The sequence below is a fragment of the Arvicanthis niloticus genome, chromosome 3 (genome assembly GCF_011762505.2).
Source record: "Arvicanthis niloticus isolate mArvNil1 chromosome 3, mArvNil1.pat.X, whole genome shotgun sequence".
In the NCBI taxonomy this organism is placed as follows: domain Eukaryota; kingdom Metazoa; phylum Chordata; class Mammalia; order Rodentia; family Muridae; genus Arvicanthis; species Arvicanthis niloticus.
The window spans coordinates 124681556-124706362 of NC_047660.1; the positions used below are offsets into that span (position 1 = coordinate 124681556).

At 42.1% G+C, this 24807-nt stretch overlaps 1 protein-coding gene across 10 annotated transcripts in view; it reads right to left on the minus strand.

Moving 5' to 3' along the window:
- The window catches only part of Spats2l (spermatogenesis associated serine rich 2 like), a 171755-nt gene that overhangs the window by 83148 nt on the left and 63800 nt on the right, over positions 1 to 24807 (minus strand). For 8 of the 10 annotated variants that reach the window (XM_076931890.1, XM_034499102.2, XM_076931889.1 and 5 more), the window contains exon 4: positions 7090 to 7150. In XM_076931890.1, the coding sequence (XP_076788005.1) occupies positions 7090 to 7150 (61 nt within the window). Of the gene's footprint in view, positions 1 to 7089; positions 7151 to 15704; positions 16058 to 20853; positions 20982 to 24807 lie in introns of those variants that run through there. The other 2 variants (XM_076931892.1, XM_076931891.1) reach the window with 2 other exon arrangements.

Consider the following 24807-nt stretch of genomic DNA (forward strand, 5'->3'; position numbering starts at 1 on the left):
TGCTACATCTACCAGTCCGTCTGCCCATCAAATCTATCTCGACAAATTTTCAGTGTGCAAGGTCAGAAGAGAAGAAGTCACTGATGTTGCCTTGCCAGTCTTTTATCTATAAAACTGAATAATTTAGGGGCCAGAGAGATCGCTCAGCTGTTGAGAAGACTGGCTGCTCTTCCAGAGGACCTGGGTTTGATTCCCAGAATCCGCATGGCAGCTCATGGCTGTCTGTACCTCAAGTTCCAGCATATTTGACACCCTCACGCAGACATACACACAGACAAAACAAAGATACACATAAAATAAATAAATCTTAAAAATTTGGATAATTTAATATGAAGGATCATTGTAGGAAATAACTAGACTATGGGAGAAGTCCCTATAACCTCCAAGGGACAGCTAACGGGGGTATTTTTCCCAGCTGCCAAATGACTTCATTTTGACATGCTCTTACTCTCTTTAGCATTAAGCATCTGTCTCCTACCCATCCCTCAGCCATAGTACAAAAGGGGTTACAATGAAAGACTAGAAGACGGGCAGGGTGGGGGTGGGAGAAACAGAAGAAGAAGTGTTGTGTATTCTGGGCATGTAGCTTGGACAAAGCAACGTGATGCTGATCCCGCAGTAGTGAATTTCTTCTTATCCCCTGAAACTGATGCTGACAGTTCCATTTATTCACTCAGTTCCTTTAGACTCCTTGTCAAATCTCCTCTAGTTGCCAAGCAACAATAACAGCAGTTCTGTACATAAGCATTAGGCAATAACTATTGTCAGTGTTTCTCCTTTCTTTGAAAGGGAAATTTAATGACCCTTTCCTATGAGAAAATGATGACAAGAACGGGTCCCACAGTGAAGTCTAAAAGCTGTGCAGCTGGTGTTCTTGCTATCTGAATCCAAGGGTTGGACTAAACTAAACTCTCATGAAAAATTATAAAATGAAGGTTTCCCCCTGAAGCTTCCAAGCTTGTTCATTTTAACAAGTATATGTCATTAAAACTCATCCTCAATTCTATGATTTCCATGTTTTATTTGTGAAATAGGTTAATATTTTAAAGATGAGGCATAGTGCATATTGTCATTCTCTGATCTGCTAAAATATCTTTAACCATTTTTTTTCTGGCTACCCTCTACTCCAAATAAACCCCCCTAGTTATATTTTTAGTACTTTGTAAAACTAGACCAAGAGTTACACACAAAAAAAAGTAAAATGGGGCATGCTTATTATGAGACAATAAATTACCTATCTGACTGTTGTGGATGGAAACTTGGACACCAGTGTGAACACTTTGTATCTCAGTGATCTGCAGAAATGGTGATGATACTTCCTTGCACGCAGTGTGGACAGGACTCTTCTCCCCTTTCATTTTAATGACTCTGTATGGTTATTGTTTGCAATCCAATTTACCTCAATAACTTGAACAGCCCTAAAAGCTATTCACAATAAATGGACTCTCAGCAATAATATTATAGACTGGGCTGTTCCCCACTTTCATGTCATCGAATTGTCTTGTCTCCATTATATTTTGTGCAGCTCAGCAATAGCTATCGAAGTCTAACGTCAGGTCCACTTTTGTGTTTTCTCATCCCCCCCTTCCATTCTTGGGTCCATGGGAAGTTTCATTTTTAAACCCTGAGAGAAATGTTAGTTAGAGGCAGTTTTTCCGTTTTTATTTGTAAAGCAGACAGACGATCTCCCCCCACCCCCAATCCTTTATAGTATTAAGAGCTCACAAGGTGCTTCCACACTTATTGCTGCATTTGATGACTTCATACTGGGGGTCGAACCTGGGACCTCATACCTGCCAGGCGAGTCCTATACCCCTCAACATGCCTCCAGCCAACTTAGTGAGATGATTTACTGGTAACCTGAAGTCCAGAAGAGTTAAATGGGTTGCTTTAGGTTGTTCAGCTAGTGATTGGGAAGGTGACAGTTCTTGCCTTCTAGACGTTGTTTTCCTGAAGCCTCCCTTACAGAGGGCATTCCCAAGGGCACTGCATCCTCTATGGAATCATCTATCACTGGAATGACTTGTTCTATCATGCCTGAGCACTAGGAACATGCTAACAACATACTAACTAATATATACTAACTAATACATGTTAACTCTACAGGCAAGGATCCCTTTCCTTTCATCAATGTATTTTCTTACTAAATTGAATCTGACTGATTGTAATACATGAAAAAAATACTGACAAAAAATCTATTTTTCTATATTACTTATCATTATTTTAAAACTCTGTAAATCAATTTCACTTGATGCCTAAGCTTACTAAGTAAGAAATAATTCAATAGTCACTATCCACTAATTTATCTATGGAGTTTCTAGTGTTGAACTTTGTTTTAAAGAAAAGTAATTTATGCACTCCTATGCACACACCCACAAGTGGACACACACACACACACACACCTACATGTAATTAAAAATAGTAAAAATAAATCTTCAACAAGATTAAAAAAATGAGAAAATGCCAGTGAACAGTGAGTTATTTCCAACCACAAGACTTTTGGTTGCTCAAATATTTTCTTCTGCTATCCGTCTTCAAACAAGTTTGCTTTGAGGATCTATTCCATGAGCAGTTGTTACCTAACAACCTCATTTGTTATCATAACTTGCCAGGGACCACTATGCTTGCTCACCATCTTCTAAAGATGTTTCTTTCCTGCAGAAGCACATGTGGTCAACCCAAGCAACCCAACTACGCTCCTGTTTCTAGAAGCAATTTAAAGCATGCTTTAATAGCAATGCGTATGAGAAGATGAGCTGACATTTCCATTAACCTCCAAACCATTTTTCAAGAAGCCTGGAGATTTGATAACATTTCATAAATGGAATTTCATAAGTCTCTAAAGAACTTAGCTATTCAACTACTTGTGTTCATTCATCTGTTAACCATCCACTTAACCACCTCTAACTCAGGGGCCAACTATAGGTCAAATCCAAGAACCTAAGACCCACTCCCTAGTCTTAACCCAGGGAGACAGACAACTGAGGCCCTTGTTACATGCTAGTATTTTGTGATGAGAGAATCAGAGTCCTACTGAGGAAGCACGGGGGGAGGGGCATAACCCAGGCAGCACAGGAAGAGAGAAAGAGATGTCTGAAAGGGTTCCCGAGTAGGAGTGGAGTGAAGCTCAGGTCCTGGAGAAAGATGTATTATACAGGATCCTACCTTTGCAATGGCATGGGGGCAAAGATGTTCAGGGTCACAGTGGCTGGGTTGAAGGGCACCTGACTCCACATGGGGGAGAGATAGGGGTACATGAAAGTAAGGAAGAAAGAAGATAGAGGGCTGATTGAGAAGATCTATGTCATACTGAGGAAACTGAATTGAGCCATGTTTATAATATATACACACACGTTTGTAGTGTATAACACTACAAAGTTATTTTGAAATAAAATGTCACAAGTATCTATTACAAGTTTAATTTGCCCTGAATATTAAACACTAGTTTCTTTTCTGGACTAAAAAAAAAAAAAAAACTTCAAGTAGACAAACGTTATTTCTTCAAAGTACTCAGCTTCTATTCAATCTACCCTGTTGGTTCACTAGAGATAGACAAAGAACTCATCTCATTGTCAAACCTTGCTTTACAACAGGAAAGACACTGTATTTCCCTGTTTACTCATTTATTTGCTTTTGTGAATGTGCATATGTATGTGTGTGTGTGTGTGTGTACATGTGTGTGCACAGGCCAGTGGCCAACCCTGCATGTCGTCATTTCTCAAGACCTTCCATCTTGTTTTTTGAGGAATGTCTCTCAGTGGCCCTGGAGATCAGTGATTTTGTGAGGCTTACTAGGAAGTTCCAGGGATTTCCTGCTTCCTGCCTTCCCAGTGCTGTGATTTTAAGCTTGGTCACCAAACCTGCCTTTTAAATGAGTGCTAGGCTCCACCACAGATCCTCATGCTTGCCCAGTAAGCCCTGTAGTGGCTGAGCCATCTCCAGAGCTGCTCCTAACATAAGACTTATTCTTTTAAACTTTCCACAGTTGTTGACTAGATATTGTATCAACACCATGAGAAATCTGTTCACTAATCTACAAAAGCTTGTAACTTAAGCCTGAACAGTTGTTATTATTCTTAATTTTCAAAACTGAAATGTCATTGCTTTGTGTGACAGATTGAGAAACAAACTAATCAAAAAAAGGCCACAAAAGCTAATAACTAAAAGAAATAAGTATACCAAAATAAATCAGACTGAAACTATATATGATCAGAATTTCTGGTGTTTATTATGGCTTATTTGATGGAGTTGAGAAGTCTATTAACTCTTGACAGGGGAGGGTGGAATTCACTAATTGAGTTAACAGGTTTTGCTTTCACTGTCATGCAGATTCACAATATTTACCACTCAAACAGTACCCTTTCCCAAAATGCTGCCAACATTTTGATGAGTTACTCAAATGGAGTAGCAAGACACCTACTGTTCCTATCCCTCCTAGTGTGGACACCTGACGGCCCTGGACAGTCAATGTGCTGATGCCTGAGCCAGTGTATGGCACCTGCATGCTACCCCTCCATGCTGTCTGTTCACACAGAGAAACTTGTCTCCTCTCTTCTGCATAAGACAATCTAATCCTGCAGGCTCAGCCTCCCATGGTGACCTGTCCACCAGCCCTTGCTCTGCAGAAATCATTTGCCATAAATCTGGTTCCGTAGAGGGCTTTACATTCTACAGCTTGACTGGAGAATGCTGGATCCATCCAACAGAAGATGGCTGAAAAGGGGACAATCTGTGACCATCACTAGGAAGTCCACCCCAGCTTTTCAAACTGGGGGACATATATTCTCACTTAATTAAATAAATGGAGACAATGAAGGCACATTACCAAGGAGATTCTGCTGTTTGCTATTGTTTATTCAATGATCACTATGCTAAAATAGTTTAATATTAAAATAATACGTGGAACACATGATGGAATACAATGGATAGAAATCTATATCGATTAAGATACCATACAAAACTACAAAGAAACTCTACATTGGTGAAAGTTTCTTTCCCATCTCCTTTGGTAGCACTTGTGCTTTTCTGTTCACTGTTGGGAACCCTGAGAAACAGTGAAAAGGGAGCAGGCTTCAGAACCAGTCATGGCAAGTTTGACTTTGACCAAGTCAAGGGTGACCTCAAGCCTCAGTGTCCCCATTAAAGAGGATGTCACTGAATAGATATATAAGCATGCATCACAGTGTCAAAGGCAGCCAGGCGAGCTCTGAAAACGTCCTACCGATCCATGTTCCCATTTAACATCTTCCTATCCGCTGCCCTTTGTCTGTGGAAGAGAGCCCTACAAAGCTCTAACATGGTTGAAACCTGTTGGCACGCAAACACCTTCAGCAGTCTAGTGAAGCCTGAGGTCCTTCTCAGGACAATGTGCTAAAATTCATGACAGAAAATATGTATAATTGCTCCTATTGAAATAAAGGCCAATACCAATAACAACACCAAAAAAAAAAAAAAAAAAAAAAAAGAAAAGAAAAGAAAAGAAAAGAAAACAAATGCATGCAATGTCTCTATCAACACCTCAGAAAATACAATCTAGCATCAGGGTGTAGAGTGACAGTTGTTTTGAAATGATAATGGACAAGTTAAACATTAGGATGTTTGGAACACAGATAATTTGATATGAGAATGCCTATGGCTTTCAGTGACATGAGTCACATTCTTGCTACTGTGGGGTTTTTCCACACTGCATGCTTGAAGGAACTGCTAATTTCTCCTCGGTGTGACTGATGATAAAATGTACCTTTATATTATAAGACAAAAACATTTCCATCCAGGTACATGGAATTCTCGATTCCACCTCTGTTTCCCTGAAGGTTCATGGCCGAGGTGCAGTGGCGACCTCTGGGATTTGTTCCCATTCCCCCTGCCTCTGCTCATCACCCTCACGTACACACCCTCATGCACACACCGGTTACCTGTTCTCCAAACACACCCAACTCTATGCATTTTAAGTACTTTTGCTTTTTTTTTTTTTTAAATATAGGATTCTCTGCTCTTAAATCTTTACATGGTTGTTTCGATCCCATCAACTTTCAGTTCTCACATGACCTCTCAAAGAGAGCTCTTGGGACACCCTCATGTAAAGTAGTTACCTCTCTACCTCTGTCCCACCAAAGCACACCTGATGAGCTTCCTCAAAGCTGCTCTCATGGTCTGAAATGGCTGTACTCATTTAGATGTCACTGTACTTACTTTGGCTTCTCCACCCTAAATGAGCCGTTGCTTCATCTCTATGTTCATGTCATTGTCACTGGCATCCAGTAAAGAAGAAAATTACAAGGACTTCACAGGTATCACTTCTCTCAGCATCTGTTCTATATTTTTAGTATGGCAGGGATACAAAGAGATGAGGAGCAAATGCCCACACTCAAGTATGTGTGTATGTGGCAGTCCAATGAGTCTGGGATACCCCTAGAGAAGGAGACATGAGCAGGGGCTGACAGGGGTTCCTGTCCAGGCTCTCATGACCATGTGTGAATCCCTTAGTCTCTGTTGCTACAGAGTAGTAGGTTGGGTAGACTTATCTCAATGGGATATGATTCAAGGCCATCAGGAGCCAATACTACAATGTATTTATTAATACAGAGATGGTAAGAGAATGATATTGACCGAAAGTCAAGTAAGCTTTCTGGACTTATAAGGGCTATGAATGGTGGTCAGTTCATAACAAATGAGAATAATGGGGGGCAGGGCAAGGGGGAGTTCTGTGTCATGAACTCTCAAGGTTGAAAGACACCTAAAAGGCCATCTGAAAGAGCCACAAGATGGTTGGAGAGGCAGCCGTATGCTCAAGTTCTTAGATGCTGCCTATGTGCTATGTGAACTAAGCTACATGACTCACCTATGCTTTTGCTCAGTTTCTGTCTCTGCATCATGGAAATTATGGTAACAACGAGAAAATAAATGTATTGTGCTTATCTACACATTCCACAGATGGATGTTCTGATAAATAGTGTATCAGTGCAACAGACTTGCTTTGTAGCTCTGCAAACAATTTTTCTCTTCTTCCATTGTAATCAAGTTTTTTGCCAGAAGGGATTATGTTACCTAGTTTGCAGTTTCTGAGAATCAACAACAGCAAGGCCTTACCTTCTCTTTGACATTCACATGAGTGTTGAGTTCAGCCATCTTCCTTCTAGGGGTATAAGCCCTATAAAGAAGGGATGGAAGAAATGGTTAATGTTTCAAAGATAATTTCCCAATGTGTCATTTTCATGTCCTGTTGTGGTTTGAATTAAAATGGTCCCCACAGGCTCATATATTTGAATGACTGGTCCCCAGTTGGTGGAATTGTTTGGGAAGGAGTAGGAGGTGTGGCCTTCTTGAAGAATTTATATCACTAGGAGTGGAATTTAAGGTTTCAAAAACCCGTATCATTACTAGCTTGCTCTCTCATTCATATTCATTCATATTCTTTCTCTCTTTCTCCTTTTCTCTCTCTCTCTCCCTCCCTCCTCCCTCCCTCCCTGTCTCCTCCAGCATGTGATCAGATACAAGAATAGGAAGTAGTCAAAAACTAAAACTGTACCAATTTCAAATATGCATATATACAGCATCTGTCATTGTCCCAAGGTTACCATCAGCCCCCTTAGGTAATCTCATGTACATGTTAGATTTTGAGCACAGGTGGGCAGTACTAGAGAATGAGCCATTAAAAAATGGCTGAAACAGTCCACATAAAGATACAGTATTCTTTTCCTTTTATCCAGAATGTTTTCACCTTAGTGTGGCCATTTCTTTTCTGTCAACTTCATCTTAGCTCACATTTCTCCTTTACTAAGAAAGAGCTTTCCTGACAGCTACAGTTGCCACCTCCCTGGTCTGCTCTCCATTGGCACACTTTGCAATACACTCCTAACAACTTCTGGGACACATGTGTGCTCTCACCACATCTTCTGAAGACCGTGAGTGTCCCATCTCCAGTCTCAATGGACCCTGGACACTGTTCACCATCCTAACTCCTAACGCCAGGTCTGCACCTTTGCTGACTGTGGAGTCGCTCCACTCTGAGGCCTGTGTCCCCAACATCAATCCATGATAGGTTTTCTCCTATCTGGCCAAAATCTTTGACCATTATTGTTGAAAATGTATCTTAAGTCTTTAATAGTTTTGATCATTCTGAGATATAGAATATCTTAAATTTAATGACAGATTTGTTCAGAAGTTAGCATTTAGTCATTGTCTGAATATATATAGCCTGTTTGCATGGTACCCACTTTTTGTCAATCAAGAATCATGCCATTCATTTTGACTTTTGTCATCAACTATTCCTACCTCTAGAGAAGACACATGTACAACACTGTCTACAAAAATGTTTTTGATTTCTTCCTCTTTCTTTTAAGCCTAGGGATTAGAAGTAAAATATAAATTTTGATTTAATCTCTTTTGCCAGTTTTTGGATGAAAGCTTGACAATATCCATTGTAGACCCTATTATCATTTCAATTATTCCCAAATAGGAATCTGTTTAGACAATTATCAAATTCTGGAAACAATCAGGTTTTATTTTTAGAACTTTCCAAAGAGAGCTGCCAACTGACATGTGCATTTGGGCATGCTAGCCAGAGGCCCTGCACACTCACTCCCGGGAAGGCGGTTCTCTGCAACACGCTCTGCACAGACAGCCACCCCACTGAAAATACCTCTCACCTCTTTTGGTTGGCAAATGCTATGTCCCCACAGTTGGCATAAGGGAGACAGCAAATGTACTAGTTGGCAAATCAGACCTTCACTTTGTTCTGGTTTACTCCAGCCCTTGAATGGTTCCAGGAAACAATTACTCTCTGGTTGTCTCTAACAATGAACAGGGAAGCTGTGCAGGGCTTTTCTGGTTATAGCAATGGAAAGAAAAACCTTCATCAATGCTATGCCTGCAAGACATCTACGGCGAGGGCACTTAGCAGACACCAGTTTGGTTGTCTTATCCAGATGGAAGTTCTGGCTTACGTAGACATCACGAATTATCTAGCGTTTTTGCATGTGTGATGGTATATGTATGGGAGGGTTGCTAAGACATACACAGATAGAGCTACACAGGAAGAGAATGGTGATACCTGCTTTGATGCCATTTGATAGGAAAAGCCTGTGAGCCAGAGTTACTGGATTTTCTGGACACATTAATTTTACTATTACATGGGAAACCTGGCGGAAGAGGTTTTGTTTTGTTTTTGCATTTGGGCTGTAAAGTTTAGATTTGATATGTAGCATTTTCTAAAGCTGAAGAGTTATAATCTGCAGAGGAATTAGGGAGAGATCCCAGTGAACAGATGTTCCTAAGTTCTGAGAAAGTGAGCACTAGGGTAAGATACGTTCCAAAGATAAAGCTTACGCATGACACCAACACACACACACACACACACACACACACACACACACACTCTCACACACATACATATACAAACATACACACACACTCTTACACACACATTCACATACAAACACACACACATTCACACGTGCACACACACACACACACACACACACACACACACACACACACACACTCTCATAGACAGACACCCTACTAGGCAATTTCTCTGCTCACTGACCTCATAGTACAATTCAACAGAGGCTCTTCCTAAGGACTAGTGCCACTAGGATTAATGACAGTATTGTTTTTCTATGAAAGGAAATACTGGCTACAAAGGCGGGTTGGGGCTATGTATGTTTCTCAGATGTGAAGATAAGAATGATTGTAGGAGCTGATCTGTCCCTGCCCCTTGGGAGAGGCTTCTCCTACAGGCTCTTCTTCCTGGGTAGTGTCCTTTCACACCAGGCTGGTGAGGGAGAACTGCAGCCTCACACTCACAAGAGTTTGTACCTTCCAGTTGTTGCTGGTCCTGCCTGGGTGTTCAAAAGCACACTTTGCCTCTGCAATGCTTCATGCACCTATGGGAACAGATGCATTCCTGTCCCCTGCGAGGATGAACTGTGTTGTGGCCCTCAGCTTTGGAGAATCTGTTTCCTGCTATGAACTGCATCTGGCCAGTCAGTCCCATTTAATGTCTGCCCTGTTTACTCTAGATAGTAAAGGGACATGCCCGCTAAGAGACACATTTTTACTGCCCAGTGAAATTTTAGCATTTTTACTATGACAAAAGCTAGATCCAACCACGTGAAACTGCAGCTCCACAAGCTGCAGACAGAAGCCTCCAGTGTCAGCACTGCTCCGACCCTTTGGTGAGTCTTTAGAGACAAAAGGCCTTCCCAATTCCTCCAATCCAGGCTTGGTTATTACATTTGGTAGTGTGTTCCGGCTCAATACAGTGAGGAATTCATTCCTTAACATTTGTTGTTCACAGGAGCTTCAAGTTTACAGGGCAGAGAGAACTCTAATTTTTCGAGGAAAAAAAAAAAAACCCAACTGGTTTCTAACTCATCAGTACTTGAAGCTATTTTTAGATCAGATGAGTTACTGGGGCCTAACTGTAGGCATGTACCACCTATGGCACTGGTCAAAGACAAGCTGCACACAGGTTGGCACAAGACACACATCTTATGTGTGGAAGAGGCTGCACAATCTAGACTTGTGTACATGTATCCCATGATGCTTGCACAACAATGAAGTTGCCTGATGATTCTTCCTCAGCATTGGTGTTCTGAGATATAACAACTGTACTCTAGTCTAAGAAACCATGTTCCTGGCCATGCAAAGATGCCCAGAAATCTAAATGCTGTTATTCACATAGTATTTCAAAAGCTTAATGTTTTAAAATTTTTTTCTTAAAATTATAACTTTGATAGCAGTAATACCAGTTCAGATATGCTTTATCATATGTTTTAATATATACCCTAGGCAAAAATAAAGATCAAGAAAGTTGTAAAAATCTTATTAGGCAAAGACATCAATCACAAACAAAGGGAAGAATTCACCTCTTTAATATATCATCTCTACACTCTTACGGAGTAAAATTAATAAAACATAAATATGGTTAATATCAACCACTTCAGGCATGGAGTTCTATCCAACTGAAGTGCCTGCTGAGTGATGACCTTACTTAGCATGCATTAATGCCGTTCAGAAACCTGCCAGCTTCCAAACAGAAGTAAACATTTTTATGAGAAACAAACCCGAGTAGTAGGAATTCTGGCAAATATATTTACCTCGGCATTTCTAATTGGCATAATACAATAAAGTTGCAGGGGTATGACAATGTGATCAATTACAGACTCCAAGCTCAAATATTTGTGTTTCTCCTGCAGTCATGGAAACAGGGCAACTTCCAGGAGTGGCCTGAGATGCCTGGCTGCTCAGCACTGCCCCAGCTTTCTGTGGAGGCAGTGACATGCTTTCACTTTTGTTTCTCTGAAACCCAGGATAGCTCTCAGCTTCAGTTTCCTGTTCTCAGGCATTACATCACACTGTCTGAACTGGCCCTGGAGAACCAGAGGAAGCCAGGAGAGAAACTTAAGAAAAAAATGATCTTAACGATTTCTATTGAGTCATTTTTTGAACCGCTTCCCACGATTTGTAAAAAAACAACAATCAGACTGTTTATCTGGGGTTATTACTAGAGTAATAAGTTATAATTGCAAGCTGCATGGAGTAGACAGTAAGTGTCCTAACTTCATGATGGTACAGGGCAGGGATCCTTCATGGTACAGGGCAGGGATCCTTCTGATCTCTTGCCTAATGACCAGAAACTCCTCAACTAAGGTGTTGGGAGAAGAGAGGTTTGTGTGGTCCAGAGGAACTGATGTTGTGATTTAAAAACAACTGCTCTCCAGCTCGCTGTCCCATACAGCTAGTCTGGAATGTGCTGGAAATATAAAATAGTTCCAGGAATTTACAGATTTCACACACAAAAAAAATGTAAACTGTCTCATTCATATTTTTATATTGCCTGTATGTTGGAAGATTGAATAGATAGCGTTAAGTAAAATATAGTACTCGATTTTTAAAATCTGTTCCTTTTATTTATACATTTTCTTTAACGTGTCTACTACAGATTTCAAAACAGTGTTTGTGGGCATACATTATGTTCTACTGCAAAGTGCTGTACCAGAGCAGTGCTTCTTGGGGTATGGTTCCCCAAGGAACATCCTCACCACTGGGGACTTGTTGATAATGCAAATAGTCTGCCATATGCCAGGCTGGGTGACTCAGGAGCTGGGATGAGTGAGAAGGAACATGGCAATCAGGGTTTCAACCAGGCTCAAGGTCAGAGCCCACCCACGAAGACTAGAGTCTCCAGCCCACAGAAGTCTGGATAGATAACGTGGTTATTTCCTGTGAACTGAAGAGTGGTGCTTTTGCTAGCGTTATTAATATCAGCGCACTTATAGAGAGCTTGCAATGTGTCAGGCACTCATCTCTAGACACAAGTCTTTTTTAAAAAATTTTTTCATTTATCCCTCTTAACTGCGAGGTAGGAATTAGAACTCTTTCCATTCTTTACTTGTGAGCAATGAGACTAATACGTCAAGAGCTTACAAAAAGTCAGAGGACCGAGACTCAAATGGAGACCTGCTAACTCAGCCCACAGCAACTGTCCTGGAGTTCAGGGACTCTGAACTATAGTACCAACAGTCTTGAAGGTCCCACTTTTTGCCAAAACAATGACCACCGGTCTCCTGGAATAGGGCCATCTTAAGAGACACCTGCAGTGTTTCTTAGTTCAGGGCACGGTATTAGTGTTGAAAGACTGACTTATTTCATCTTCCTCCTGACATCCATTATCCCGGAGGGACGTGCAGTATGAGTAGATAGGAAAGAAGACAGGCTTGGACAGGGGAGCCGAGGAAGCTGCACTTGTCTGTAAAGGCAAGCTGCACTTGCCTTTCATCCTGACAGGGCCCCATGTAGGCCTGGCATGTGAGCCCCAGGTCTCCAAGTGTGGAGACAAGGTGGATGTAATCAATGACCTTTACGGTCCTTTATAGCTCCTGGGCACTGCAAGTCAGAAAAGCCAAGTGGAGTTGAAGGGGACTTGCAGAGTGGCGGGCGGCTGACGGCTCACCTGAAGAAAGTCATGGGCTTGATGTAGCAGGCTACTTCTCTGTGTAGATCACCTTCTAACTAGTTCAGAGGCTCACCGTCCCGTCCAGTCTTCTATGCACAGTGGGGTGCTTGCATGCCAACTGAGGGGGAAATACTTATTCTTTTGTAAAATCGAGAGTTTCTCTACGTTTACTACCAGGAAGGGTTCCTTCCTGCCTGGACTTCCCTCTGGTGCTCTGGGCCCTCGTCACCTATCTGCCCTTATTAATTATTGATATCTCAGATTTACATTCCATGGGCTCTTACTGTTTTTTTTTTTTTGTAGTTCTCGTGATTTTAATTTTAAGATCTTGTGTATATGCTCTGTTCCTTAGAGGAGAGGAAATCCTCTTTAATTGTTAAGAACAAGGATATACAAACAATGAGACAGCATGGTGACAGAAATATGAATTTTGTAGGGCAGTACTTACTTGGACATTTTTGTTTAATTTGGAAAAAAACCCTCAAGGTTGCATTCTTTATTCAAAGACACTTACTTCAATGTACTCAACCCACTGTTAGCACAGCTTCACTGAATAGCATTTTAAGGGCAAATGTCAGGAAAAAATGTTCACATTTAAAAGCTTTGGCTCAGCCTCTTTTGAAAAGCAGGGTTAGCCTTTCCTTTAGAAATGTCTCTGCCTACTAAATTCTTTGTGGGGGGAAGAAAGAAAATTGAATGTTTTATTTAAACAGGTCATTAACAGTCAATACTTATTTGAAAAGGCCTGCTTTCAGAGGCAGATAAAAGCTTCCAATCACTTAGAATATCACTTGAGTGGATCTAGGGCAGGATGTGCTGATGTGAATTTCAGACCTTCCTGGGAGAATATCTTCACCAGCAGACAGGTGCTTCTGCAGCCAGCAGGTCATGTGCCTCTGAGCTCCCGTGTACAGAGTGTAGACAGATGCTCACACAGAAGCCTCTGAGCACCCCGTGTGCACGGTGTAGACAAGAAATGACAGGGCAAAGTACAAAGCACCCTACATGACAGGCCCACTTTGAATTTTCCCTTTTGCACATGCTTATGAATGAAGACTGACCATTTTTGCATAAAATGCCAAAGCATCTCCCCCCACCCCGCTGAGTGCAAGTGGGAACTACAAAGCAGAAGGCAGTGGAAATAAATGGGGTGATCTCAACTGGTGCAGGCTCAGAGCTGGGGCGGGGTGTACACACACATTGTGGGTTCTATTAACATTCATCTGTGGCATGGTTTTTCTATTTAATTTAAAATATTTTGATTTCACGGGTCTTTGATGGCTGGAGAATATAAATAAATGCCTGTCTCCAAAAGCAACCTGACACTGGCTCCTATAAAGACCCACTTTCGACTGCCAGGCTTTAAAACAAATGCGTGTTTCCATAGAGATGTGGTGACCTGAACCTTGTACAGGCAGCCACTTGTTTCAGGATTTCAATTACACTTGGTTCTTTTAAGATGTAGTGATGTAAACTCTGTCTTTAAAATATGCTCGTCCTCAAAGATGCCTCTAGAAAGGCCAGTGTGGGAAGCAGAGAAGGGGTTCAGAAGAACCTCCCCACTCCATCTCAAAGCAAGCCACAGGGACTGTGCCCATGTAGACCACACAGGCTCTTTTTACCTTCCTTCCCACTGCCCACGGACAAATAGCAAATCCCAGAGGGCTTAAGACAAGAGCTTTACACAACTCTTTACTCTCCAGAGCCCAACAATCTCAGCACAATCTCTCCTCAAATGCTAAAAAGCGAAACCCAGCATGCCTTCCTTCCCTCCATCATTAGCTACCTAGAGGGGCAGGCCTCTCAGAGGACAAGGTTTTACCTTAGTCTTTGAACATTCATTTAATACCAATGGTGTACTAGGTCCATGGAGGATGCTGGGAAGGGTCAAAGCTAATCCCAAGTGAATGCTTACACTTCCCTGAGGATTTTCTATGCATTTCCAGGTAATAACTCATTTTATTCTCACAACAGGCCCTATGCTAGACGAAGTTGTGTTCTTGTCTATAAATTGTGCTCTAAAATGAGATGGAAGTACAGAGAGGCAAGGCGCAAATGGAAGCCACTGAGTTAAGGTTTGGACTTGGAGCTCTGGTTCCAAAGCTCTTGTTCTCTGAAGAGCTGAAGATTCAGTGATAAAAAAGACTTGTGATCACACAAGCTCAGAAAAGAGCCAGATGTGGGAGTGGGAGAGGACACTGGAGTTGAAACTGTCACAGTCAAGTGTCTGTAAGAAACAACTGTGGATTCCATCTGTACTAACGGTAAGGTCCACCCAGTCGGTCACAGGCTTACTGTTGGAGGTGGCAGGGCTGGGTGCTTTTTAAAAGCTTTTTCTAGTATCCACCCCAGAATATGGCATGACTATCCCCAAAGGAAACAGAAGACCCCTAACTAAACTTAGTGAACAAACCTACAGGTACACAGCTTATTCAGGAAGGCTTGCTCAGGTGTTGCTGAAAAAATTCTCAGGACAGAAACCATTGGCTATTCAGAACATGTTTCAGTTTCAAACTTACTTGTCCAACCAAGGCACAATAGCATGTTTCCACAACTTTTCTTACTAAATATCAAACAACCTTCTCAAAGAAGCAGAGAAATTCACGTTCTTGAAATGTCTCAGGTAGCTGCTGAATCAGAGCTTGCCTCTAAGAACCAACCAGTCCTTCTTGGTCCTGTCCCCCTTAACCCATCCACCCATCAGCTCTTTCTAAGCTGTCCCAACCAACCAGCCTTGACTCACTCTCAGGGTCCCTTGGTGTTCGGCTTCAGGCTGTCATGCATAGATTGCTCCAGCTACTTGCTTCCTCAGCAGCCAAACAGCCAATTCTGTTCCCCTACAGGCCACCTTTATCAAGTTTTGTTTACTGTGACCAGTAAGTCACTGAAGTAGTGATGAGGTGGAGCCAGGAACTGGCGTAGTGGCAGGATCTTGGGTGTGTCTGAATAATCAGCAATGGATTAGTGGCCTCAGACATCCAGGCCTGAGAAGGCCTTCCCTACTGAAGGCTTTATTTTTGTAAAGTTGTCCAGTGTCTCTGTCTTCGTGCCCATGCTACTAAATGCCCGGCTCTTCCTTCTTCTTACCCTGGGGAAGCAGATCCATACAACTGAACCTGCAACCTTTACACTGACTGTGCAGAGGCCAGGAGCCAGTTCAGGCTGGGCGGCAGTCACCATTCCAAAGGTCAGTTCTAGGTATGACTGTCTGCTAAGGGCTTCTCATCTTTCTTGTGACACCAGAAACGGCTTGTTAATCAATGAGCCAGCAGTTCTGGCATTGTACCCAGAAGTAATCATTTCTAAATTCTGTGTCTGGTTCTGGACTCAAGTGGAAACATCTGTTAGCTAACCAAGCATTCAATGATAACATGCAAAAGGGTCAGACTCCTACCAAAAGGGGAAGGCTATCCAGTATTTGCCAGTGAAAGGCTAGTGTAAGGAGAACAGGTTGGGGTATCCATTTGGAAGCTTCTTGTCAGGTCCATTCAATTCATGTTACCTGATTTGCTGATTTGGTTTCTTTAGAAAACTAAAATGATCTAAATTATGATCTAAAAATGCTCTAAATGATCTAAACTGGACTTTATAGTCTTTTTGATCTGGCTTCACTTGACCCTAGCATTACAGCCTACAAAGTTAAGCACAAACAATGAGTGGGCACAGAAAGCCACTCTACCAGAGGGGCTACTGTCACCCTGGAGAGGAGCCACCACCAGAGGGGCTACTGTCACCCTAGAGAGAAGCCACACCTCTTTTCTGCTATAAAGAGCCTTATCATATAAACAAGTAATAATACTTCACCAAGACTGAATCCCAGCTCTGCCGCTGACTGACCTGGGGGGTGAGCAGGTTATGATTGTAATAGCAGACAGCTCATTGGGAGGTAAAGCAACGGAAGTAAATTCATATTTGTAAAGTGATTGCAAGAATGCCTGGCACACAGCAAGTTCAATAAAAATACTACAAAGGAATATAATTAGATTCTGTGGTCTGTGTGTTCACTTTCCTGGGGCCCTCATTTAACAGTCGAGAACCTGAGGCTCCAGACTTTGTCTTGCAGTGAGCCAGCGATGGCACTGGCCCTCAGCGCCCCAGCTTCTGGTCACATAGTTCCCTTGTGTAGCTCTACTCTCCCCACTTCCACTGAGGCTGCCTCCTGATCCAGACTAGGGCAGCCCCAGAGAGGAGGATGTGAGAGTCCAAGGTAAGGTGTTCCTGCAGCATTGCTAATAGGCTATGAATGTCAACCTCCCCAGTGTTTTAAAAGCTTCAGTACCATCAAGTCCCCGATTGCAATCCCTCTTTCCACAGACCACACCTGTTGTACATACTTGTTCCATGGCTACCGATGTCAACACTGTTTTAGTGACTGAGCTCTTAACTGCGGCTCTATCTTTAGAGAACAATAAACAGATATCATGCAGGAAAAGCAAACTCTAAGTAAAGACTGTGGGCTAAGTAGGGAGCATCTGGAAACCACTAAATCATCCAACTGATTTCAAGTCCTTGTATAAAGGTAGACAGGAGAATGCATGAGGTCTGAGTATCACTGCAGCTAACAAAACTCATTCTGACCACTTTTGAGATGCTCAGCATTCAAGAAGCTGTATTTAAAAATCCTAGGAGAACCCTTTTCAATTTCTAACTAATAAAAACAAATCTGTCACCTGAGTTATGGTATAATGAGAAAAGTAGTAAATACTTACAAAATGATACACATACATAAGACAGAGGTAGGGTCAATGAATTCCTCCTAGGAAGTCTGCTTCTTATCCCGTTTGCCTTTTGCTTGAGAGTGGAGTATAATGCCTGCCATTAGCTGGGTAAACAGAAAGATGTGGGGAAGGAAGAAATATCGCCATCTGTCACTCTTCCTTTCTGAAGAGCACTCAGTTTCCTATTTACAGTTTCTGACACTTAAGACTGGGATCTCTCTTACTCTCAGACTGGGTGGTGGTAGTCCATGCCTTTAATCTCAGCACTAAGGAGGCAAGGGCAGATTCATGAGTTCAAGGCCAGCCTGGTCAACAAAGTGAGTCCCAGGACAGCCAAGGCTACACAGAGAAACCCTGTCTCAACAAAACAAAACAAAACAAAACAAAACAAAACAAATCCAAACCAAAACCCTCTCTTGACACGAGTCAACACTGCCACATGCATTACTAACCACGCCAGAGGGGCTTCTCTATCCCCACCATACCACCAAACTGACACACATCCTAGTCATTCTGAGTGTCAAGGTCTAAGCAGGAGGAGCACTGCCTCCCATGCCTCCCTTCCTGGACTCCATTGTGTCTCCAGGAAGCTGCCTTAGATGAAAATTTATCCATTCTTTGGAATGTTGGGGACAAAAGTGACTTCTAGCCATTCAGTGCAAACACGTTTAACCACTAACATCGCGGTTCATGCACATGTGACATTGGCATGAGTGCATCTTTGCTGCTGTTGATGCTTCCATACCATTCTGAGATCTTGGAAAGTGTTTCTCTCTGCCTGTCTTATTTACTTCTGCTGTTTAAAGGACAAAAGCTTAAAAGCAGACAGTCATGTTCTCTTCTTTGTTCTGAGCTTGGGCCTCCCCTGTGGCTCAGTTCACACGGGAATGCTTGTGATGGGCTGTAAGCCTCAGCGATAGGTGGCTTAATCCCCTCCCCCAATCATATTTCTAAAGATTGAATGCATCAAAATTGGTTTTTGTACAGCACATCAAATATTGAACAGGTCTCTCAACTAAATAGACCATATATTACTTTCCATCAGAAGACTTCAGTTAGTTACCCAATCTACCTTAAAGCAATTCTGAGGTGTACATGTATTAGGTTTTGGTCACCTGTTTGATGAAATAGATCCATCTTTCAGACTCCATTCCATTTGTACCCATTCTTGGCAGATATGCAGGTTTTTTTTTTATTAATGCTAAGAATTTCATCAACAGTTATGAAACATGTCCACCACTCCTGCAAGTCTGACTCTGCTGTTGTTTGCTGGGTGTGTGCTCCTATGCAATTTGCGATAGCTTTTCAGATAAGGATGTCTGTTGTGCAGTGTGCAGATGTCACAACCTTGATAAACTGGAATATAACCAACCAACCACTAAACGAATCTTTCTGAAAAGATGATTTCTAGGGTTGGGGGAGAGGCAGTTTTAATTTAGCTGGCTCTAGCCAGAAGGGCTTCAGGGAGAAGGCATCCTTTTGTACTTTCTCAAGGTAGTACCAACAAAGATGGAAACCACACTTTGGGTAAGAGGATGCAAGTGAAAGCTCTCTGGCAGAAACAAATGTGCCATGGGTTGAGACAGAAAGAAAACTTACCTGCTAGTGTCCAGATGTCCACTAATAAATATTTATTGGCGATCTCCTGTGTGTGCCTATCAGATTCAGTTTACTTAATTGTAATGTGGTCCAGCTCTAAGGTTGGCTCGTGGTGGGAGATAAGATTATCAGGCAGCAAGCACTTACACGGTACAAGACTGCAGGGTGCAAGAAGGTGTTAGGCGGCGTGGTTTTAACGTGTGCCTAAGTGAAGCCCTTGTTTTGTTTTTTCCTGTAGCCGACAGAGATGTTTCTCACTCTCCCCCCCTAGCTTCTCCCTTATTGCTCATCATGTTTGGTTACACAGCTCTGAAGCCTCTATTTCCTGAAATGCTGAATTGAAAGTTAGACTTTTTAGGTTACTGATTTCAATACAGTGCCCCTGACTTTTTACACTCCCACTTGACCGATGTTGTGTGCTTTAATCTAATATCTCGGGTCTCTGACATGACATCTTTACAGTCATGTTTCACATGTGAGAAAGCAACGTGTGATGTATTTAAGAGTTTGCTTGGTTTTATTTGTACCTGGACTTACAGACTAGGAGCTGCCCTACAGTGAATGTGTAATTTACCACACTCAGGCTTGACGAAGAGGTTAGACATGGAAAGGAACTTCTTGTCTTGCTAAATGCTTCTCTCATGAACACAAGAAGTATTAGACATGGGAAATGCCTGAAATTTAATCTAGGTTTTCATCTATTTGTGAACGACTATGAGCCAATCTTGGTTCCAATTTCATTTCAAGCTTTCAACGATACATGCATAGTTAGAATGAGGCCATTTTAAACTTGCCATTAAAAACAGAGTAATGACCAAGAAAAGACTATAAAGATATTCAGTGCTCTCACTACTCCCAGGCATTTGGAGATCCGGAAGCCTTGCTACACAATGGAAAAACATAAATTTGTCTCTGACCGACCCCTTTAAACCTCTTGACAATCAGTCATTTGCTCTACAAACACCTCTCGTGTCTGACAGGCTTGTCATGCCTTCACAACACTGGTCCTTACTGGCCATTTTCATCTCTTCATCCATTCATTTGTCCGTTCACTAACCTTCAACTAGTCTTTGTGCTAGAGATACAACAATGAACAAATCAAACCACCCCTCCTCCAGCACCACACTGGGTGGCCAAACCCTTACAGTGTTCTACAAGATAATATCATTAACTCTGTGTTATCGGTGGGAACTAAGGCTTACATGTGAAAGCCAGGTTCCAGAGCCCATCTTCAGCAAAGCTAGCATTAAACCTGGCAGTCATTCCCATGCTGGTGACCATTCCATTGGTACATAGAGGTAACTGTCTAACATTAATCTAGGAGGCTCATTACAATTAAGATAGCTTAGTATTCATAAGCATTATGATCAGAAATGGAAGTTCTGGTTAAAAAAAAAACAAAAGTCAAAGAGGTAAGAAAAATGTTTCCAAACTCTCAGGCTTTCTGTGAACTTTGACCTCAGGTGCTCTTCCCCCTTTCTTCCTGTTTTATCTGGTATCTTTGAAAGAAAGAAAGGCTGCCCTGTGCTGCTCCATTCAAGGCAGGTATGATGGGAAAAGGACTTGCTCACTTACAGTTCATGAAGATGAGGAACTCGTGAGAGTCTGGTGACTCCAGGATCCCAGGAGAGGCAGCAGCAATCCCTCTGAAGCTGCTGCTTCTCAGTCTTTACCTGCAATGTCTTTACCTTCCCACGAGGCACTGAAATACTCTCATCCTCAACTTTGCTATGCTTTGTGTGAGGTTCAAATAAAAACTGAAACCAAGTCCCAGCCAGCTGATACACAGGAAGCTACTCCCAGCCATCAATCACTTCCTTTATGGTGTTTGCACCTGGAAATATGAGACAGCTGTGGAAAGAGTCCACCCACAGGCGGAGCCAAAAATGTCGCAAAAACTATAGCCTCATAGAAAACAATTTGTGACTCAACCATCTGAAGCAAATATAAAGGATACAAAGATTTCTGTCAGACATTTTTTGCAGACATTGGTTTGGTTTGTGGTCCAACCCAACTCTTAGAAGCTCTACAACTCAACTTCTCCACAGGTTGGTGTAGCTTCAATCCTAACTCAGTGTTCATCCTTACTGCTTACTCTTAGGGTATCCTGGAGTCAGTAAGGACCAAACAATCCCTTTCTTCTTGATCTGTAAGTGAATTCCCTCCTTGGATCCTCATTAAGTGGCCACTGAGGCCTTACTCAGCAAATACAACCACAGTGTATCCCCAAGGCCTCCTGAGGAAGCATCTTCCATACAGGGCAAGGCACTCTTGGTGACAGCTGAGTTAACACCTTTTTGCAACTTCCTAGACAATGGCACAGACCTGCCTTCAGATATCCCAAGGTCCCAGCACTCTTCCCAAACTCAGATCCATCTTAAGTATGCTTCCTATATTTTAGTACAGAATCATCCACATAATAAAGGATGTTGGAACTAAAAAAATATAAATCCTTAAATTATTTTTAACATAATACATTTCTTTTCATCAGACCTGTAGGTATTTCTTTTTAAGGGTTCACCTATTTCCTGTTCATTCATCCTATGGCTTGACTCTCTTTAAAATGCTGCTTAAATACTCTGAAAGGCACAATAGTGGTACTTATAGCCTGGGGGTAACCAATTTAGGGACTGAGCAATAGGAGGGAATTCATGCTTGACACTATAAATTTAGCCAACTGCCTGTGGCTGGTGAAGCCATAGAGCCTAGATGAGAACCTGCTACTGCAGTGTTAATATCTAAATACTTCAGATGCTCACAGGAAAGTGCCTTCTCTCACCCCTCATCAAAGATGCTTCTTTGTGTAGCAGATGGAAATCATTACAGAAAGCCACAATTAGTCACAATGAAGAGATCAACTGGCGGTAGGGTGCCTAGCCACCATTAATTCATTTAGAGCAATCCCCTACACTGACTGCTCAGGGAACAAACACAGCAGAAGGCTGGGCAGAAGGACGGTCAGAAGTAGAGGACCAGGGTGTTTGCTGCAAGGCAATGTTTTCTTAAGAAAAGTTTTAAAGAGGACTCCAAATGGAGGTGGGGTGTAGGGAAGAATATGACCAAGACATGCTGTATGAGATTCTTAAAGAATTAATTAAAATGTATTGTTTTAAAATGTATTGTTTAAAAATCCTTAGTGTAGCTTAAGATTGACTTTGTTGGCAATCATATCACTCTACTCCCGTAATGATCTCACAGCCTAAATCTCCAAGACCCACTCACATCACGGACTCGTTCCCTTCGAGGTTGACATTTTTAGTAGTGTAAGTACATGAGTTTATATTTGGCCCAAATTCATTTGGCATATTTTTCAAGCCTATTAGGGTTCTTTTGGGGACCAAATCTATAACTTTCCACTTTAGCTGTCCATTTCACTCTGGTCATTCAGAAGCTGAAGGATATAATTTAAGTCACTTACACCATTAAGTAGACAGCCTGGGCTTGAATCAAGTTTGCTACTTAGAAGCTGTCTAACCTTGAGGACATGAGGTGTTCGGATTTACTTCATCAGAATGTGAGGATAAAGGAACATCAAGTGCACAGGACAAAAGGAGAGGACTCACAGGATCCTAGCTAGTGACACAGGTTCAGTGACAGTCTGCTTCTGCCATTGTTTCTAGTACGTTCACCATTTACATCACTGATAAAAAGGAGTCCACATCTACACAGGCGTCCTCTGCAGCCATGCTGACTCTTGGCCTGGTTACATGATTCTACCTGGGAATAGATTTGCTGTTGCTGTTCATCCCGTATACTGGCAGTATTGAATCCTGTGCTGTGTTTTCTTTGTTTCTCATTTTAGTCCAGTTATTTGACTGAACAGGAGAATGCCTTAGTCCTCTTTAACTTCCCCTGTGTGTCTAACGACCATCACGTTGTTTTCTGAGTGTTCTCTGTCTTCACAGTAATTTCTAACATCTGGATGATATTTTATATTCTCTCTTTTTGACCCACTCCACGCTTTGAATTTCTTTCTGAAATCCTCCCAGAAGACTGGCTGAGGTAGACCTGTCACCTGCATGCAAGGCCTACGTCTGCACTTTAACAGGAGACCCCGCCCACGATGAGAGGTCATGGGGGTCACATGTTAGCTGCTGAAAGGGCCTCTGTTCCCTTACATCCTTTATTCTCCTCAGTAGCCCCTTATCAGGCAAGGATGACAGGAACCCTAAGGGGTAGAGTGGCTTCAGTCTTTTGTCTTTCTCATCTTTTGTCTTTGTCCCTTTCTGATTATTTTCTCTACAACAATAACACAACATTCTATAATAAGAAAATGCAACAGAAACAGCATTCCAGTTCCAACCAAAAAAGTAAGGTTGTCACTAGCAAAACCATATATAACACACTCAATGTCACGTGCATTCCATTTCCTGAATCCGGCTTATTTTGTCAACCTCATTTCTTGCTAGATAGTTCCTTGCCAGATTTTTAAATTTCTACTGTTGTTTTAGAATTTCTTACATAGCCTTGGCACACCGGATCTCATAGGTCTTCTAATGGTATGCTGAGGGAACCTGCTGTCTCTGTGTTATCTATATTTGCCTTTCTTTGCACACTTCTTTAAAGGCCCACTTTGGTTGTGAGGTAATACGACTGCTCCACTTGCTGCCATCTCTCTTCCTTTTTAAAATGATCACAGTTTGAATCCTGCTCATTCAAAGAATCCCAGAACGATAGACTTGGCGGGGTGGCGGGTGTGTGTGTGTGTGTGTGTGTGTGTGTGTGTGTGTGAGAGAGAGAGTATGAGTCATCTCGGATGACTGGGAACAGACCACATGCTTATAGCATCAAAGGCTCATTGTTGTCTCTTGATTGGTATTATACATATATAACTTAAGGGTTTCTGCTGCACTTTCTGTTTCATTTGTCAAGGCTGCAACAAACCGGCAATAGATACAGTGTTGCCGTTTGAAGCTTAAAGTTCCACATGCAAAGGATTAGAGCGAGAGCAACTGCGCGCACAATGCTGGATTCGCAGGGCGCTTTGAGGAAGTCCCTGAGTACAGAAGGTCTGGTCTGAATACTAGGGCTGCGTTTCTATTTCTCTTCTAGCCTCGGAAGCTCTAAGAGCCGATCTCCTGCTTCTCTGAAACACTTGGGCTGCATCCATCATCTGCCTCACGGTTATCAGAAAAGCTAAAAGCTAAACTGACTGCCAGACACCCAGTACGTATTTATTGAATAAATGGATAAAACTTCCTCCACCAGCCAATCTCTTCTTGGCTAAAATTAGATCCAAATAGCAGTTCCCTTCATTTCCTTTCCTTTCCTAGAGATGAAAATGTCAGAGAAGCAAATTGGTATCTGGGACCCTGTTTTCATTTAAACACGAATAAGACGTGGAGTAGGTGTCCAAGTAGCTTAAGTCTTCCATTACTCTGACTTATCACCCCTGTGCCATTTTTGTATGCTATATCAAAAAGTAAATTCTCCAATGCCGGATAGGGCTGAAGTGTCTAATGTTCATTTATTCACTCAAAACCCCTTATTAAGTGTTTACCAAGCATGAAAGGTGGTTCTGGGCGTGGT